The sequence below is a fragment of the Dendrobates tinctorius genome, unplaced genomic scaffold, assembly GCF_039654945.1.
Source record: "Dendrobates tinctorius isolate UK_male_01 unplaced genomic scaffold, ASM3965494v1 ptg000003l, whole genome shotgun sequence".
Lineage (NCBI taxonomy): Eukaryota > Metazoa > Chordata > Amphibia > Anura > Dendrobatidae > Dendrobates > Dendrobates tinctorius.
Window position 1 is genome coordinate 87,728,609 of NW_027361671.1, and position 20,320 is coordinate 87,748,928.

Consider the following 20,320-nt stretch of genomic DNA (forward strand, 5'->3'; position numbering starts at 1 on the left):
AGGTGTGTATTCATTTATGATGAACACTGTCCATGTGGTACGTGATAGCCCACTTGGTCGGGGTAAACAGGAGAATTGTGAGCATTTGTCACAATTTGGCACTCTACCGTCACATAGATTGATTACAGACCGGAAAACCCCTTTCATGAGTTTTATTGCATGAGACTCATATTATATTGAACAGTATCAGTGGTATAAAACTTATAAAAAGTGTAGCTGCAATGTAAATCCCATTTTAAGAATTTCCTTCTATAAAATAAAACAATTAATGGATTTTTTTTTTTATTTACCTTATATTCCAACAAGACGATACCGGTCTCATAGAAACAGATGGATCTGAGGTTAAAGTCTCTAAAAGCCAATGTATGGCACAGAGCTGACGAAAGAGAGTTTCCCTAAAGAGTAAAATGTGAAATGGATTAATCTGATGATTAATTTTATTGAACATACCTGTATAAATTACATTATTTTACGCTTACACTATAAAGCCTCATTCAGACATCCGTGCTGCACGTACGTGTTGTATCCGTTTTTTTCACAGACACAACATACACCCATTATAATCTATATTTCAATCCATATGACCATGTTTCTTCATGAACAGGGCCAACACTTGGGTCCATGAAAAACACGTAACACACACGGATGTCAGCAGTGTATAATCAGTGAAAATCACTGATGGTAAAAACGGACACACAGATGGCACACTTAAGCAAAACACTGACGAAACTGGTACCATTTATTTCATGTACCTGTTTAAATTTGGATGTGTCAATGACGCCTAATAATCTCAGCAAAGATTACAAGGTGAAAAAGCATATCCATATTGCTTAAAATATCACATCTTCTTTACCAGAAGTCCATTAAGTGGTGTGAAAAATATTCATAGTCTGACTTTGACTTAGGGGCACTTTGAATTGCAGAAACACGTCAGTCCATTACTCAAGGTGAATATTTGTTATACTTTTTAATGGAACTCCAATACAGAAGGTATGATATCTTATGCAACAGGGATGTGCCGTTTTCCCTTATAAAGTCTATATTGAATGTTGGTGGTCTACAGATTATTTGGGACCACATTGGAATGATTTAAGCAGCAACATGCTATTCCCTGCTAAATACTTTTTTATCCGTGTACACAGTGAGTATAGAAAGCATTCACTTGCATAATTGATCAATATGAACCTTTAGCTCTTAAATGTTTTTTACCCATATCTCTGGAACCAAAATGGGGTGTTAAATAGAACCATTACTCTACCAATTCTATTGCATTAATTATAGAGCCTTTACTTTTTATAAGTTTTACCATATTTACAGTTGTGTGAAAAAGTGCTTGCCCCCCTCCTGATTTTGCATGTTTGTCACACTTAAATGTTTTAGATCACCAAACAAATTTAAATATAAGACAAAGATAACACAATTTAAAAAATGCCATTTTTAAATGAAAGAAATCCAAACCTACAGGGCCCTGTGAGAAAAAGTGATCCCCCCCAAAAAAACCCCTAGAAATTAACTGTGGTATTCAATGAAAGATGCCGTGCCTAAGGGTATAGGGTTAAAATCAGGATAATAAAAGTAGCATATCAATGCTATAGTTAGCAGAGGGGCATGCCATATGAGTGGTCCCTTTAAATATAACCTTGCCAGTCTATTTGACCTTTTAAACTGGTACATTCTAGTTTCCTCAATGAGTGGGAAGGTTAAATTTAAAGGGACCGCTCATACGGCATGCCACACTGTGCTAACTAGCTAACTATAGCATTGATATGATACTTTAATTATCCTGATTTTAGCCCTATACCCTTTGGCGCAACATCTTTCATTGAATACTACAGTCCTTTACTCAGTGACAGAATTTGCACAAAGTCTGTCTAGATACCAGCTGCTGGGGGTATTGTTTACTGGCGAGCGCCAGTGTGTTTTATATTATCCATTCCATAAATTAACTGTGGTTTATCACATCTTTGAGAAGCTGAGTTCAAATTCCCTGGACACATCCAGACCTGATTCTATAATCAGCCACATCTGTCCTCAATCAAGAAGTCACTTAAACAGGACCTGCCTGACAAAGTGAAGTAGACCAAAAGTTGGTCAAAAGCTATACATCCTGCTGCGATCCAAAGAAATTCTGGAACAAATGAGAAACAAGGTATCTGAGATCTATCAGTCTGGAAAAGGTTATAATGACATTTCTCAAGCTTTGGGACTCCAGTGAACCACAGTGAGAGCCGCTATCCACAAATATCAAAAACATGGAACAGTGGAGAACAGTGGTGAACCTTCCCAGGCATGGCGACAATTCATCCAAGTAGTCACAAGAGACCCCCACAACAACATCCAAAGAACTGCAAGCCTCACTTGCCTGAGTTAAGATCAGTATTCATGACTCAACCATAAGAAAGACTAGGCAAAAATGGCCTGAATGGAAGAGTTCCAAGACAAAAAACACTGCTGAGCAATAAGAATATAAAGACTTGTCCCAGTTTTACCTCTTGATGACCCCCAAGACTTTTGGGGGAATTCTCAGTGGACTGATGGGTTAAAAGTTAATCTTTTTGGAAGGTGTATGTTCCTTTACATCTGGCGTAGAAGAAACACAACATTTCATAAAAGGAACATCATACCAACAGTAAAATATGGTGGTGGTAGTGTGATGGTCTGGGGCTGTTTTGCTGCATCAAAACCTGGAAGACTTGATGTGGTAAATGGAATCATAAATTCTGCTGTCTACCAAAATATGCAAAGGAGAATATCCGGCCATCTTTTTGTGTCCTCAAGCTGAAGCGCACTTAGTTTATGCAGAAGGGCAATGATCCAAAACACACAAAGTCCACCTCTAAATGGCTTAAAAAAAACAAGATTAAGATATTGGAGTGGCCTAGTAAAAGTCCTGATCTTAATTCGATTGAGATGCTGTGGCATGATCTTAAAAATGCGGTCCATGCTCGGAAACTCTCCAAAGTGGCTGAATTACAATTCTGCAAAGATGAGTGGGCCAAAATTCCTCCAGAGCGTTGTAAAACACTCAGTGGCAGTTATCGCAAACGCTTGATTGCACTTGTTGCTGCTAAGGGTGACCCAATCAGTTATTAGGTTTACGGGGAAATCTCTTTTTCACATAGTGCCCTGTAGGTTTGGATTTCTTTTTCCCTTAATATTAAAGACCTTCACTTAATGTGAACCTGTCAGTGGGATTATAAACTACAGACACTGTCATGTTGGCTCTGCTATACTGATTAAAAAGATACCTTGGTGGATTAAATCCGTCTTGTGGTTGTTGTTAAATCTTTATTTGTAATTTTTAGTAAACCATATTATATTCAGTATGTAAAATAGGGGGCAGGTCACTGAGGGATCAGTGACCTGTTATAAGCATACAGATAAATATGTAAGCAGAGCAGCACATAACGACCTCCTAACAGGCCCACCCGAAGCAGGAGAATCTCATTAACTAGAAAACTGCAAACAGATTAAACAACAACTACAATACATATTTCATGAACCAAGGTATCATTTTAATTAGTATTTCACCGCCAACCTGACACTGTCTGTAGCTTACTGAGTACAACCCTGCTGACAGGTTCCCTTTAAAAACTGCATTTTGTGTTCTCTTTGTCTAATATTTAAATTTGTTTGGTGATCTAAATATTTAAATGTGACAAACATGCATAAGATTAGGAAATCAGGAAGGGGCAAACACCTTTTCACACAACTGTATGTTACCATTGTTTCAAATGTGGATAATTTACTGGATCACTATCATAGCAAACTAAATACATTACAGCAGGCGGTATCCCCAGACAATGGTGGCACCACAAGTTGTCCATGTAAATCAATTTGCAAGCCAATTATACTGTAAATTGATTTACTTTCCATTTTCAAGACAGCAATGGAAAGTAAAGACACATTGCCTCTTATTTACCAGTAACTTTGCTTTAGTAAAAATTGTATGTGGTTTACTCAGAGAACCAAATAGTAAATGTAGTTCTGTTTTTGTATAAAAGTCTTGGTAATCTTCATATAGTCAGGATAATTATCTCCACTAGAAAAGTACTCCATATTCTTATATGACATTGTGTACATCGCCCCGATAATGATAAGATCTGACCTCTACTATGTATTTAGTTATTATTTAAAGAAATGGGAAGAATAATCTGTTCCTATTCAACAATAAAATAAACCCTCTTCCCGATTCCATGCTGGTAGCAAAATGCTCGTAACATCACAACAACAGGAGCAATATTTAATGACGACCTAAAATGTTTTTTATATTATAAGGTCTGAGATAAAGTACGGTGAATCTTTGGAATAAATATACATTTTCAGATGAAATAAGCTGATTTAATTAAAATTAAAGGAGTGAGTTTGAGATCTCACGTTGCGATCAGTCCGTCAATGACTGCAGCCGAAAGTGATGTAACCATTAGGCTACGCTCCCACGAAGAGCTCTTGGTGCGTTTTTGACGCTGCGCGTTTTTGCTGTGTCAAAGACACAGCATCTTACCGATCTAGTAAAACGGATGGGATTTATAGAAATCTCCTGCCCCCTGTGCTTCTTTTTACAGCATGACACATTACAGCATGGGATCACAGCTGATTCTTTTCATGAGGTAAAACAATCCCTCACTCTCTATGCCTGTTTTTATGCAATGTTTTACCTCACAGAAACTGTGATCCCCTGCAGTGCTGTCTGTATACTCTTTTGCTTCCTCCCCTGCTCAGGAGCTGTGGTATCATCAGACCAAGTTCCTGTACGGTCAGATACAGACATTACCCAGTACACATCAGGGGCACATTTATAAGATTATCTCAGCACAGGAACATTTTATTTAAACACTTCCAATTGTGGAAATTATTATTCCCAGATCTATTGGTTACAATGTTGATTAAAATTAACTTTTTTTTGTTTTTAAATTAACATCTTGAACATTGTGCTACTATTAACCATCTTCCACCTAGTGAGTATGGTCACCCTAAAGGGATTGTCTAATACCTTAAACTGTGTCTCTAATGAACAATCTTTAAAACAAACCATTTTTAAATTGACACTTGTAAAAAATCCCCTTCCGTCTGTTCCGCTGCTAGCCTGACTTGTGCTTTTTTTTCCATCATTGCTCAATATGTGGTCATACTCCACTGTTTGGACACATGGCTCTGCACAGAAAGGGAAGAAGTGGCTTTTGGAGGGCAAATTTTGTTAGATTGCTTTTCATTCACCATATTGCATATGAAAAGCTCCTGAGATATTAGTACAGAGGAAACATCAAGAAGTGGCTACTAGTGATGAGCGAACGTGCTCGGATACGGTGTTATCTAAGCATGCTCGGTTGCCAATCAAGACACATTGGAGTGTTTGAAAATTATGTTCGCATCCCCGCGGCTGCATGTCTCGCAGTGTTCAACAGGTGCAACACATGCAGGGTTTCCTTCCGCCATCATCTTCACAAGGTCTTGTGCTTTTGTCCTTGGGTGGATATGCACATGTCAGACTAAAGTACGTTCACCTCTGGGACACAGAACCATCTCCTTCCTGAGCGGTATGATGGCTGGACATTCCCATCTTGTTTGTACTTGCGTATAATTGTTTGTACAGATGAACAAGGCACCTTCAGGTACCTTGAAATTGTACCAAAGGATGAGCCAGACTTGTGCAAGTCCACAATTCTCTTCCTGATATCTTGGCTGATTTTTTTAGACTTTCCCATGATGCTACACAAAGAAGCAGTGTGTTTCAGGTGTGCATTCAAATTAACTCTAATTAACTCAGATGTTGCTTCCAAACAAATGACATCATCATATGGGCAGTCCAGAATTGTTTAAAGGCATAGTAATCTTAATGTATGTAAACTTTTGACTTTGCAGTAAGTAATAAAATGTTTTAAAACATTCTCTCTCTCATTATTCTGGCATTTGGCACATAATAATTATGGTAATCCTAATTGAACAAAAACAGGAAAGGTTTACTCTGATTTCATGTCAGATATTGAGAAAAACATGAGTCTTTTTATATAGTGTATGTAAACTTCTACTTTCAACTGTACATGCCCATATAGATGGCCTAGGAGGGACGATCTGACTGATAGATTACCTTTAAGCTAGAAGAATATACAGTATTATGCTACTGTTGCATATACTGTTCCCGTTATATAAGTGAATTTCCTTTAATGGTTCATTTGAAAAAACCTAGCGTTCTGTAATGATAATTCTGCTGGCATCCTTTGCTGATAATGCAAACACGTTTTCCATAAAAAAGGAGCAGTACATGGAATATTTATACTATTATGTAACCAGACAACTACCTATCTAATATAAGTTCTCCAACAATTGAGCGCTGCCGAAATGTGATAAAATGTTTTACCAGTAACAATCAGTTATGAAAAGATTAGAAACTGACTGACAAGATAGAGGGATGGTGAATCATTGTTCATTAGGTCTGAAAATCTAATTTAAAATCTCATCAGAGCTGGAATACGGCTGTATGAAACACACAGTGCTGAACATGACAGATTCATTTCTAATTACGTGGATATGTGCGAGTCTCCCAAGAATACCTGATCAGGGTAGTTAACATTACAGAGATTCTGCTTTTTGGAAGAAGTTCATGAACCTGTGATATGAATAATTTAGGACAGAAATACTACACAGAGATGATGATTCTCTATTGTGCTAGTAGAGAAAATGTGCTACCTAGACAAAGCACACAAAATGTGCTTAGTGAATAATGAAAAGAAACAAAATACTGAAGAGTCCTACATGCCAGAAAGGAAAACGAAGCGCGATCTTCCATTCAAGCATTAAAGATAATTTACTTCTAACAGATGTGATTGAACCCTTTAGGACAGTACTGAAGAGCATATATTCAAAAATGATTGGGCCCTTTAGGGGGGAGCATTAGCACTAGCCGATCACAGCCGTTAAATGATCACCAACTGGTTACAAACAAGCCAATTGGCAGTTGTTTAATAGTCTATTTTGATTGGCTGACTGCACTTCCAAGTGGACAGAACAATCATGCTTTGTGCACACAAGATACGATTGTTCTCGGCAGCCTATCTTCTGTTTACACGGGACAGTTTACTGTCAAAAACATTGATTTTAAAACAAGTTTAAATTCTACCAATCTGAAATTAATCATATTCGAACGAATACCAGAAAATTCACCTAATGGATTGCGAAGAATGATCAACAGGGAAACTTATTGGATCTTCACGCTATCCACACTCAAGCCAGATGGCTTGAATAACTGCACAGAAAATACAGGATAACACTGGGGTAATTTGGGGAATTTTTGTCTAACCTTGAGAAATTCTGGGATCTTTGGTGACAAGGAACTAAATAATCATCATTAACCCCTTTACCCTCAAGGGTGGGTTGCACGTTCATGACCGGGCCAAGTTTTACAATTCTGACCACTGTCCCTTTATGAGGTAATAACTCTGAAACGCTTCCATGGATCCCACTGATTCTGAAACTGTTTTCTCGTGACATATTGTACTTCATGATAGTGGTAAAATTTCATTCAAATAACTTGCGTTTATTTGTGAAAAAAATGGAAATTTGGCGAAAATTAATTTTCCAAATTTGAATTTTTATGCCCTTAAATCACAGAGATACGGCACACAAAAAACTTAATAAGTAACATTTCACATATGTTTACTTTACATCAGCACAATTTTGGAACCAAAATTTTTTTTTGTTAAGAAGTTATAAGGGTTAAAAGTTGACCAGCGATTTCTCATTTTTACAATACCATTTTATTTTTACGGACCACATCACATTTGACGTCACTTTGAGGGGTCTATATGATAGAAAATACCCAAAAGTGACACCATTCTAAAAACTGCACCCTTTAAGGTGCTCGAAACCACATTCAAGAAGTTTATTAACCCTTTAGGTGCTTCACAGGAATTTTTTGAATGTTTAAAAAAAAAAAATGAACATTTAACTTTTTTTCACAAAAAAAATTACTTCAGGTCCAATTTTTTTTTATTTTACCAAGGGTAACAGGAGAAATTGGACTGCAAAAGTTATTGTGCAATTTCTCCTGAGTATGCTGATACCTGATATGTGGGGGGGAACCACTGTTTCGGCGCATGGCAGAGCTCAGAAGGGAAGGAGCGCAGTTTGACTTTTTCAATGCAAAATTGGCTGGAATTCAGATCGGACGCCACGTCACGTTTGGAGAGCCTCTGATGTGCCTAAACAGTGGAAGTGACCCCATTATGGAAACTAGACCCCCCAAGGAACTTATCTAGATATGTGGTGAGAACTTTGAACCCACAAGGGCTTCACAGAAGTTTATAACGTACAGCCGTACAATTAAAAAATCATATTTTTTTCCACAAAAATGATCTTTTCACCCCCAATTTTTATTTTCCCAAGGGTAACAGGACCCTAAAAGTTATTGTGCAATTTGTCCTGACTACGCTGATACCCCATATGTGGGGGTAAACAACTATTTGGGCGCATGGCAGAGCTTGAACCCCCCAGTACTTCACAGTTTATATCGACCGGGTGTGAAAATAAAAAAATCATATTTTTTCCACAAACATGATCTTTTAGTCCCCAATTTTGTTATTTTCCCAAGGGTAACAGGAGAAATTGGACCCAAAAGTTGTTGTCCAATTTGTCCTGAGTACGAAGATACCCCATATGTGGGAGAAAACTACTGTATGGGCACACGTCGGGGCTCAGAAGGGAAGTAGTGACGTTTTGGAATGCAGACTTTGATGGAATGGTCTGCGGGTGTCATGTTGCCTTTGGAGAGCCCCTGATGTACCTAAACAGTGGAAACCCCCCACAAGTGACCCCATTTTGGAAACTAGACCCCTAAGGAACTTATCTAGATGTGTGGTGAGCACTTTGAACCCCCCCAGTGCTCCACAGAAGTTTATCACGCCCCGGCATGAAAATAAAAAAATCATATTTTGTCCACAAACATGATCTTTTAGTCCCCAATTTTTTTATTTTCCCAAGGGTAATAGGAGAAATTGGACCCCAAAAGTTGTTGTCCAATTTGTCCTGAGTACGCTGATACCCCATATGTGGGAGAAAACTACTGTATGGGCACACGTTGGGGCTCAAAAGGGAAGTAGTGACGTTTTGGAATGCAGACTTTAATGGAATGGTCTGTGGGTGTCATGTCGCGTTTGGAGAGCCTCTGATGTGCCTAAACTGTTGAAAAGCCCCACAAGTGACCCCATTTTGCAAACTAGACCCCCCACGGAACTTATCTAGATATGTGGTGAGCACTTTGAACCCCCAAGTGCTTCACAGAAGTTTATAACGCCCGGGCATGAAAATAAAATAATCATATTTTTTTCCACAAAAATGATATTTTTGCCCCCAATTTTTTATTTTCCTAAGGGTAACAGGAGAAATTGGACCCCAAAAGTTATTTTGCAATTTGTCCTGAGTAGGCTGATACCCCATATATGGGGGGTAAAACACTGTTTGGGTGCATGGCAGAGCTTGGAAGGCAAGGAGCACAATTTGACTTTTTCAAAGCAGAATTGGCTGGAATTGAGATCAGATGCCATGTCCCTAATCTCAGCCCTAACCCTAGCCCTAAAGGGAAAATGGAAATAAATACATTTTTTAATTTTATTTTTCCCTAACTAAGGGGGTGATAAAGGGGGGTTTGATTTACTATTTATGGTGGGTTTTTATATTTGGCAGCTGTCGCACGCTAAAAGACGCTTTTTATTGTAAAAATAGTTTTTGCATTACCACATTTTGAGAGCTATAATTTTTCCATATTTTGACCCACCAAGTAATATGAGGTCTTATTCTTTGCGGGACGAGTTGACATTTTTATTGGTACCATTTTCGGGCACGTGACATTTTTTGATCGCTTTTTATTCCAATTGTCGGGACGCAGAATGAACAAAAACCATCATTTCAAGAATTTCTTTGGGGGGGGTGCGTTTACACCGTTCCGCGTGTGGTAAAATTGATAAAGCTGTTTTATTCTTCGGGTCAGTATGGTTACAGTGATACCTCATTTATGTATTTTTTTATGTTTTGGTGCTTTTATGCACTGAAAACCAGGGCTGTGGAGTCGGTAAGCCACAGTTGCGACTCCGACTCCGACCCCTGGATTTTATCAGGATCCGACTCCGGCTCCGACTCCTTCATAAATTGCCAATTCATAACAACAAATTTACTGTTGTAAAATATTAAACATCGTGCTTATTCAGTTTCTCACCATCATATAAGTAATCAGACCACTTAGAGCAAAAACTACATTTATTAGAATACATATAGCAAATAACTTTTATAAACTTTTCTAAACTGTAAGTAAATATGCAATAAACACTTTTATGCAGTTAATAAGAAGAAATCTATAAATTTGTCCTCAGAAAAAGTATTGCCTCTGTCAGATCCTCCTTCATGGATGCCCTCAAATCTGATCTAATTATTTTGAGAGCAGAGAACAACCTCTCTACACTAACTTGTGTTGGTGGCAAAGCAGTAACCACTCGGGCAACATCTCTGACAATGTCAGGATACAGAGGAATCGCTTGTTGCACTGTTATTTTTGAAGAACGGTCAAATTTCTCAATTTCTTTTAGTGCACATGAAAAATTCTGCTTGTACTGGCTGTGTTCCTTGATGGGGATGACTCTTCTATGCGGGAACGCTTTGCACGGTCCTTGTGATCCAAATATTTTTCGAAATTAAATTCTTCATCAGTTGATGATGAGGGTGAAGATGTGGCAGGACGACCAAATTCTTCTTGTTCCTCCTGACTGTTCTGCAACCCTTTCATCCTTACTGCTATTTCAAACAGAGCTTCTTTTCCTTTACTTAGCTGTTGATCATCTAGAAGAATCCGATGCATTGGGTCTACATAAACAGCTGCCAAAAGAATGTTATTTTGTAATAGTAGCTCCTCTCTCCGTTTCATTGATGTAGCAATGCCACTTGCAATTAACCCTCCTCTTTGGGACAGGCGAAACATCAGGTTCTTCCACTCCTTTAAAAAAATACCTGGAGTTAAGTCCTCTGCTTGTAATTTTTTAGTCACTGTAAATGGGTGCTCTAGCAATTTTTCCAGCTCAGTCACCTGATTCCACTGACTTTCATTTAGCGTCAGTTGAGGGTTAGCCATGTCTACAAGAAAGGTTTTCAGTTCAACCAAGCGCTGAATCATTAAGTAAGTACTGCCCCATCGTGTGGCTTGATCAATAACTGCCCCTTTTCCAGCACGTCTCTTCAAAACTGAGTCAACTTTAGGGGTTCTGGCAACAGTAGCCAATTTTCTCACCTTGCCAATCAGTACAGCAGCATGTCCTTCTTGCAGACTGTCTCTTATAGCCAGCTGTAGCGTATGCACAACACAGCGCATGTGATGAATGAAAGAACATATTGACACAGTTTCAACAAGATCATCTAAACTATCATGTTGCTGTTCATCTGAAGCAACTTCAGTTTGCTCCTCAGTTACAATACTGTGTTCCTCTATTTCAAACATTTCTGTGTCTGTGGACCCAGAATGTTCTTCTAGCTGCTGGTCACCATCATTACTCTCATTCATTAGCTTAATAGTACTTATCATATTTGAAGCATTGTCAGTTACGACAGAAAGAACTTGCTCTTTTTTAAGTTCATAGTCTTGCAGAACCTTTTCCACCAAGACCTGGAGAAACTCACTGGTGTGATGAGCTTTGGTGTCTTTTACTGCCAATGTCTTGGTAACTATTTCATTTTTGTCACAAACAAATCGGACATTGATGGCAAAATAGTTCACTCTGTGACGTGTGCAGGCATCCATTTTAAGAAACAGAAAGCGTCCCTTGAGAGTTTTTTTAAGTTCTTCCTTTTGTTTAAAAGCTTCTTCGATTACTAATTTTCTAATACTCTCTCTCTCCAGAGAAACACCAAGCTTGCGGGCCATTTCCCCATTCAGACACATAAAAGCTGGTCGTGAAAATAATGAAATAGGCACACTATCCTTTACAACAAGCTCTATGATCTGTTTTTTAAATGTATCTACTGTCATTGTCACAGTAACTTTGTCACTGACAAAATATCTTGCAACTGATGGCTGCAAAGTTCTCTGCTCCTTTGTTTGGCTGGAAGAGCTGGGCACTGGTTCATTGGTTTGGATGCAGTCTTTCTCATCCACTGCTTTCAGTACTTCTGGATGAAAGCGCTGTAAATGTCTCTTTAGATTAGAAGCTCTGGTACGAGCATTTTTATCTTTGCCTGAATATGCACTCATCTTGGCTTCACAGCATTTGTTTTCGTCTGGATCATTTGTTATACACTGACAGACATAATGTTTTCTATCTTGAGTGATGGTGAAATGTTCAAATACAGCTGATTTAATGTGATGTTTCTTTGACATTCTCAGGTTTTTAATTCTGCATTCACAATCCAAATGACAATTGTTTTTCCTAAAAACAATTGTACAAAATTATTGCCAGGTCGTAAAACTGATATAGTGGTCAGTAATACTGTTATTATTCCTCATGTACTCACAGTTAACTGATGCAAAGTTTGTTGAAAGGATAATACTTCTTACAGTCTTCCTCTTCTGAGTAGCAGGCAGCTGTGAGATGCTTGGAAGATGCACACCTAGTATGATCTAGTCTAGAGGAGGAGCTTTGCCACTAAGAATTTGCAACACATTTTCACTTTCAGTTTCATACATTGTAAGTAGGGGGGTTGGGGCAGCATGAGGTTAACCAAGTATAAGATTAGATAAGGGCAGTGGAGAACAGTGACACACAAGAAGAAATGTCTCTATCTCCAGCAGAACTGCTTATCACTGTTGTTCATAGTTTGATAGAACATATATATTTGAGTAACATTTCTAAAATTCATATGAAAGTTCAATTATGAAATATTAATACATTTTTTTTAAAGCTGGAGTCGGAGTCGGTACATTTCTACCGACTCCAACCAAAACTAACTCCGACTCCGACTCCACAGCCCTGCTGAAAACAATTTTATATAAAAAATAATTATTTTTGCATCACTTTATTCTGCGAGCTATAACTTTTTTATTTTTTCGCTGATGATGCTGTGTGGCTGCTCGTTTTTTGCGGGATAAGATGACGTTTTCAGCGGTACCATGGTTATTTAGATCTGTCTTTTTTATTGTGCATTATTGTACTTTTTGTTCGGCGGTATGATAATAAAGTATTATTTTTTGCTTTGTATTTTATTTTTATTTTTTAAGGGGTTCACTAAAGGGGTTAACTAATGGGACAGTTTTATAGGGTGGGTCGTTATGGATGCGGCGATACTAAATATGTGTACTTTTATTGTTTTGTTTTTTTTTATTTCCAAAAAATGAATTTATTAGGGAATATATATTTTTTTCTTTATTTAGCGATTTTTTATAAATTATTTTTAAACTTTTTTTTTTAACTTTATTACATTGTCCCAGGGGGGACATCACTGTCATGTGACAGATCGCTGATCTGTCATATCACAGATCGCTGTGACAGATCAGCAATCTGTCACAAGCAGTGCTGCAGGCTTCGTCATGCCGGTGCTTTGCAGGCATGAGGAAGCCACCTCCCTGCAGGCCACCACCGCCATTTTGGATTCGGGGACCTGCAGGGAAGGAGGCCCCCGCAGCAGTGCTGAACATTGTGCTGCTGCGGGGGTCTCAGGGAAGCACGGAGGGAGCCCCCTCCCTGCCGATGCTTCCCTAAACCTCAGGTACACTGCGATCGTGTTTGATCGCAATGTGCCAGGGGTTAACATGTTAGGGGAGGTCCATGACCGCCCCTGACACATAGTGCTGTGATGATCAGCTGACACCCGGCCGCGATCAGCGGCGCTCACCCTGTGAGCGCCGCTGATCGCGCTAAACGTACTATCCCGTCCATGGGCATAGGGGCCCGGGTCCCATGGACGGGATAGTTCGTCTAATGTCAGAAAGGGGTTAAATAAGTATTGGGATTAAATTTAAATTTTATCTTATTTTAACCATTGTTTTTTTTTTAAAAAAACAAACCATATAATATGTAGTGATGAGCAAATGTGCTCACCACTACTCGTTACTCACCTGAGTATCACGGTACTCTGTGTACTTGGCGAGCACAGAACATTTCCAGGAATACTTGGCGGGAACTCGGATCTCCACCCAGCCTTTTTGGCGGACTTTAGAGACCCAATCACAATGCAGGGATTGTCTGCCAGGCAATGAAATACAGCATCCATCTTTGTTGTGGCTGTGCAGTGAATGGCTGGCCGCACAGCATCATCAGGAGTATAAGAGACCGGACGCCGCCCTGCTTGGCGCATTCAACTCCAGATTTAGAGAGTGTAGTGAGAGCTGCTGCCGAGATAGGGTCAGATTTGGGGATTTAGTCAGTGTGGGGTCTACCATCATAAACTACTCAAATCCAGCTAAACCAACAGTCCTTCTAAGGACTAATTCCGGAGTATATAGGTTCCAGCGTTAGGTAGGCAGGGTAGTGTACGTCGCTCTATATACATCAGTGCAAGGCCTGCAGGCACTGTATGTGTATATATACATATCATTGCATACATCAAGAGGGTACATTCCCTTTCTGTGTTCTGGTGCTGCTGCTGCTACCTGTGCTATTGTCTGTATATACCTAGCCCCAGCTGTAATTGGCTTTGAAAATTTTTTTGTCCAGGGTTAATAGAGCTTTTTTTATTGCAAAGAAATCCAGAGCCCTTTTTTTTCCTCCATTTGCTTTTTGACAGTGCACAATACAGCCAGATCCTTTTCCTAGCACAGCGTGAAAATCCAGCAATTTTAAAGGGGTCCCAAAAATCCCTTTTGAGTGTGCAGAGAAATAATTAATTTTTATGTGGTATGGTTGAGTAGATTTTTTTTTGAGTGTCTTACACAATTTCTTGACACTATTTTGCTGAACCGTCCCCCCAAAAAAGGCCACATATTTTACAGTGTGGTATATCTGTGACACGCCTCATCCATCCATCTGCTAAAAATTTTGGTCTTTTTAGCCCTAAATTCATTTTTTTTTTGCTGTCTGTCATTGTACTTATATACAGCACTATTTTCAAAAAAATAAAAAAAATACAGGCCACACATTTGTCGTAGTGGTATCTCCGTGCCAGCTGATATCTGTGCGTGCTCAAAGTTTGGCCAGTTTAGGCCGGTTTTCCATTTTTGTCCTGGGTGTCACTGTAGTTACATACAGCACTATGTAGCATTTTTAAAAAAACAGGCCACATATTTTACAGTGGGGTATATCTGTGACATGCCTCATACATCCGTGTTCCAAAAATTGTTGCATTTTAGGCCTAAATTCCCTTTTTTTTGCAGTCTGTCACTCAAGTTATATCCAGCACTCTTTTGCATAAAAAAAAACCACATATTTTACAGTGTGGTATATCTCTGACATGCCTCATACGTACATGTTATAAAAATGTGGGGATTTTAGGCCGGTATTCAAGTGTTTTCCTGTCTGTTACTCAAGTTATATATAGCATTCTGTTGCATTTTTTAAAAAACAGGCCACATTTTACAGTGGGGTAGATCTGTGACACGCCTCATACATCCGTGTGCCAAAAATTGTGACATTTTAGACCTACATTCCCCTTTTTGCAGTCTGTCAATCTCGTTATATCCAGCACTCTTTTGCATCCAAAAATTTTTTTTTACAGTGGGGTATGTCGGTAAAATGAATTCTGTTTCAAGTTGTTATGGCTGCATCATGACTGTGTTAAATGCTCCAACTACTACCACCATCATCATCTTCAGCCTAGAGGCAGTCACTGCGCAGATAGAAAGTCTGAGTAGCAGAGAGTGAACGCTTAGGCGGTGTTGTACTCTGTATTGTACTCTGTCTCTGTATTACGAAGGCTAAATCTTTTTGATGAAATCATGTCTGGAAGAGCCCGAGCAAGAGCACGTAGAAGATCACAGGGACAGGACTCACAACTACTGAAGCCTGGTGTTCCTGGGCAGGATTCTGACAAGCCCTCACCTACTAATACTGAACTGGTTGGACGATGACATCAAAAAGGAGCCCATGCATTTTCTATAACTGAAGCTAGAGATTTTGACATTTCGGCTGCATTTCAAGAGATGTCAATTGGAGAAGGTGGTGGTCGGAGATGTGACTTCTACACCACCACACGAGCTGCCACCTCTCCACCGCCCGAGCTGCTGCACCCCCACCTTCTGTCTCTTTCCCATTCTCCTGCAGAAAGTTCGCAAGGACAAGGTCCTCTCCCCTCTGTACCAGTCTGTCATTGTAGTTTTTTTTCTCTGTAAACGATATCTATTACTTTGTATGTAACACCTTGTCATTTACAGCACCATGGAATTAATAGTGCTATATAAAGAAATAATGATAATAATGCTATATTGGTGTTTCCATGAGACAATCCATCAAACATGTTATTGAAAGAATTTTTTTTTCTGACAACTCTGTTCAGCTGTGCACAAACTATGTCAACTTGGTAGCTAGACCCCAGTGGGCGTGGGCACAGTGTCATGTTGACTACAGTCCCCAGATGTTATCACCTCTACTTTAGCAGCATGATGAATTAATAGGAAAAGCACGTGGTATTGGTGGAGCTGTTGTTTTCTTGCCAAAGAAACTCAATAACATCAATGAGGTGGTTAGCCGCACATGGAATGGAGAAATAGTAAAGATGACAATTGACAAGTAGTTTCACATTTGAGGTAAAACACACTTCAACAAGTTGCTTTCACTCTTACAACATTATAATCCAAAGCCTTGAAGAAAAAGATGAATATATTGTGCAGCAAATAGGTATGAATAATTAATCACACAAATGATGTTACATAATTCGTAACATACACAACCTATCAGTGGGGAAATTAATTTCCACCAAAAATTTTAAGTATGAGACTAGTGTCATCTTGTGGAATAATATGAGTCAAAAAGTCCTTCAAATTGAAACTGTTCTGGATGTACAGTACTGTACAATTTTCCCTAGAAAATTGGAAGACCATGCCTTCTATGCTGCTTGCATTAAAGAACTGATTTGCCAGATATGTATGGAGTCAGGATGACCAGGCTGCGAGTACCTGTGCTGCGCCGTGTCCGGAACTGTCAAGGCTGCGTCCCCTGTTTCCCGGCGGAAGGAATAGGGGAACGAAGAGGCCCCATTACACAGAAAGAGGGGTCGTGTTTAGACAGGGAACCTGGCTGGAAGCTGAGGGAAAAAATAAACAAAGCAGGTGAGTCCCCAGCTGTGAGCGTGTGAGCAGCAAGGGGGGCAGTGCACTATGCACCTGAAGCGCAGAGGCTGCGGCAAAATGCAGCAGACATACAGACCCAGTGACCTAGAGGCAGGGGGCCAGCTTAAAGGGGTTGTCCGGGCTTTTTACATAATCTAAGTGCATATCTGGGCTACAGAATGCTGACAATATTTCCTCCTCAATAGTTTCACATTCCATAGATCACTGTTCAGCGTGTGTCTGGGGGAGGAGCAGCTGCTCTCTGCACTGAGGCTGCTAGAGGGGGAGGATTTGTTACTGTGTGAGGAGGGATAGGCTTGTTCATGTGGTCGGGGAGGGCCTGTTGCTATGGAGGGTGGGGTTGTTGCTATAGAGGGCATGCTTTTAGTAGCGTAGGAGGAAACGACCAGTTCTCATTTCAATGCCAGAACACACCCCCCCTGGACGTTTTTCTTACAAACAAGAGCTGATATCTATCAAACCCTGCAAACTGGCCACAGAAGGTAAATTACTTATTGTCAGCATTCTGCAGCCCAGATATGCACGGAGATTATGTGAAAAGCCCGGGCAACCCATTTAAGAAAAAGCGTGCATGACAGCAAAGATTTTTGGCATGGACAAGCAGCGCATAGGAGGCTGAGTAGCGTGCTCTGTTCTTAGAGCAGTGGCGCGGCAAAGGACTGTTCCCGTTGTTTCCTGCCATTAAAAGTGGTACTGCCATTTAGCAAGATGCCGTGTGCCCAGTGACCGCCAGAGAGCGAGGCGCCGTGCACTCCTTGACCTTGAGTAAAGCGCACATGTGCAGTAGAGAGAGCCAGTTCATGCCACATGTTAAGCGTGGATAACCAATAATTACAAGGCACAGAGGAATGACAGAGGACGTTGGTTCGATCAGCAAGGTACTCCCTCAGCATTTTCCCAAACTATGCACTCCTTGTGAGAGTCCCCTGCGCCTCTCCTTGACCGTGAGTACAGCACACGAGCGCAGTAGAGAGAGCCAGTTCATGCCACATGTTCAGCATGGATAACCAATAATTATAAGGCACAGAGGAATGACAGAGGAAGTTGGTACGGTCAGCAAGGTACTCCCTCAGCATTTTACCCAAACTATGCACTCCTTGTCAGAGTCCCCTGCTCCTCAGGGCCATGGTGATGGGAGGGTCTGAGAAAACTCTCCACAAACTTTGCCAGTGTTCCACTGCCTTTGCTGGCTTGGAGTTGTGTCTCTCTCACCTGTACTCCTTGCTTGGCCAACAAACTGTGACCTCTGCTGCCAGCATTTTCAGATGTGAATTTTTTTTAATAATTCCGCAAGGCCCCTCTGCTCCTCCAACATTTTAGTACACCTGTCTGCCTCTGGAATAAGAGATGTAAAGTTCTCCTTGTAGCGTGGGTCTAGAAGTGTCACCAATCAGTATTGCCCATCACCCAAAATTTTGATAACGCGAGGGTGACGTAAAAGGCAGCGTAACAAACTCAGCCATGCGTGCAAGACTGCAAACAGTCAATACTTCCGTGTCCTCACCAAGAGGACGACTGACCACGCTCTCCTCCTCCTCCTTGTCCTCAGGCCTCCACGACTTTGAACTAACCTCAGTAATATCATTGTTCAAACATCATTCTAAATACATTCTTGTAAATACACCCCTGTAGTTTTTATATCCCCCACCTCATTGTAGATTGCAAATCCCTCGTTACACACAGCGAGATCGCTAGCAATATCGCTGTAACATCACTGGTTTTGTGACGCAGCAGCGATATCGCTAGGTCTGATACTTACCTCCAACCGGCTCCCCCGCTGATTATCACTGATCGTGCGAGAACGTCCTGGACCATTTCTCGTCGGGCGCTTCCTGCTGGGCTTCCTGTGGTGCCGACGAGCAACGCGTGGACGCGGGCGGGAGCACGTCAGGATAGCCGCGTCTGACAGGTAAGTAGCGACACCCGACCGCTGCTATGTCGCTGGTGAGATCTGCCTGTGTGCCAGCTCACAAGCAACCACTTAGCGATGCACCAGCGATCCATATCATTGTCGGGATCGCTGGTGCATCGCTTAGTGTAACGGTACCCTAAGTTGTCACGAGCAGGATTGTTTTGTTGGGTTTAATTTTTGTTATCTGTAACAACCCTGCTGGCATTGCTGCATGACCTCCCATCCCCACTCACCAACTTGCTCACTGCTCCAGGTCATGCTGTGATTTCTGTCTGCTGCCAGCTCCATGCTCTGTCTTCTGTCTGCTCTCTGCATGTTCCCTGGCTGTGTGTATAGGGTGCGGCGCCAGAACTCTCTGCTTCTTATGGAATCAGTGTGCACCTGCCTGATGTGTCCCTGTCCAATTACCAAGAGCCCTCTAGTATTTAGGGCAGCTGCCTCCAATGGACTCTGCCTGTGCAATGTGTTAACTCAGTTAGTATCTTGCTACTGAGCCTGCTGGGTCCTTTTCTTTGTGTCTCCTTCTCTGGAGGCCTTTCTCCTAGCCTTGCTTGGTTCGCTCTGTCTGCCCTCCAGGAGGCAGAACATCCTGGTCTTTGTGTCTTTGTCCTAGCTTTGTCTTGTACCTGTCTTGCCACCCTCCAGGAGGCAGTATTTCCTGGTTCCTGTACTGTTGCTCCTAGCCTTACTTTGTATCTGTGTGTACTCTGGTCCCTGGTCCTGTTCCTTGTCTCATATTGTTGCCCTGTCTGAACTCTGTCCTACCTTTGTCTGTCAGTCTCCTTGTCTTTTGCTTCTTTCCCTGCTGTGTCTTTCCTTGTGTCCTCCGTTTCTGCTTGTGTTCCGCACCCTTGCGGCGCTCTGCCTGTACTCTGCACCCTTGCGGAGCTCTGCCTGTACTCCGCGCCCTTGCGGCGCTCTGCCTATACTCTGCACCCTTGCGGCTCTGCCCGAGCTCCGCTCTCTGGCGACTCTTCCTGCTCTGTACTCTTTTGTGCTCCGTACTCCTGCGGTTCTATTCTGCTGCTGCAGAACCTCTTGCTGCTCTCCAGCTCTTCCTCGCAGTCTTGCGGTTCTCCTTCTGTGTGAACAGGTCCAAACCTGTTCCTCCATTCTCCACTCCTTCCTGCCTGCATCCATACCTGCACCCCCTATGTGAACAGGTCCAAACCTGTTCCTTCATTCTCCACTCCTTCCTGCCTGTATCCCTACCTGCA

The 20,320-nt window shown here is 41.0% G+C and overlaps 1 protein-coding gene across 2 annotated transcripts in view; it reads right to left on the bottom strand.

Moving 5' to 3' along the window:
- Nucleotides 1–20,320, bottom strand: part of CCDC60 (coiled-coil domain containing 60) — a 290,651-nt gene that overhangs the window by 93,040 nt on the left and 177,291 nt on the right. For both annotated transcript variants that reach the window (XM_073559162.1, XM_073559232.1), the window contains exon 6: nt 291–395. In XM_073559162.1, coding sequence (XP_073415263.1) covers nt 291–395 — 105 coding nt within the window. The remainder of the gene's footprint in view (nt 1–290; nt 396–20,320) is intronic.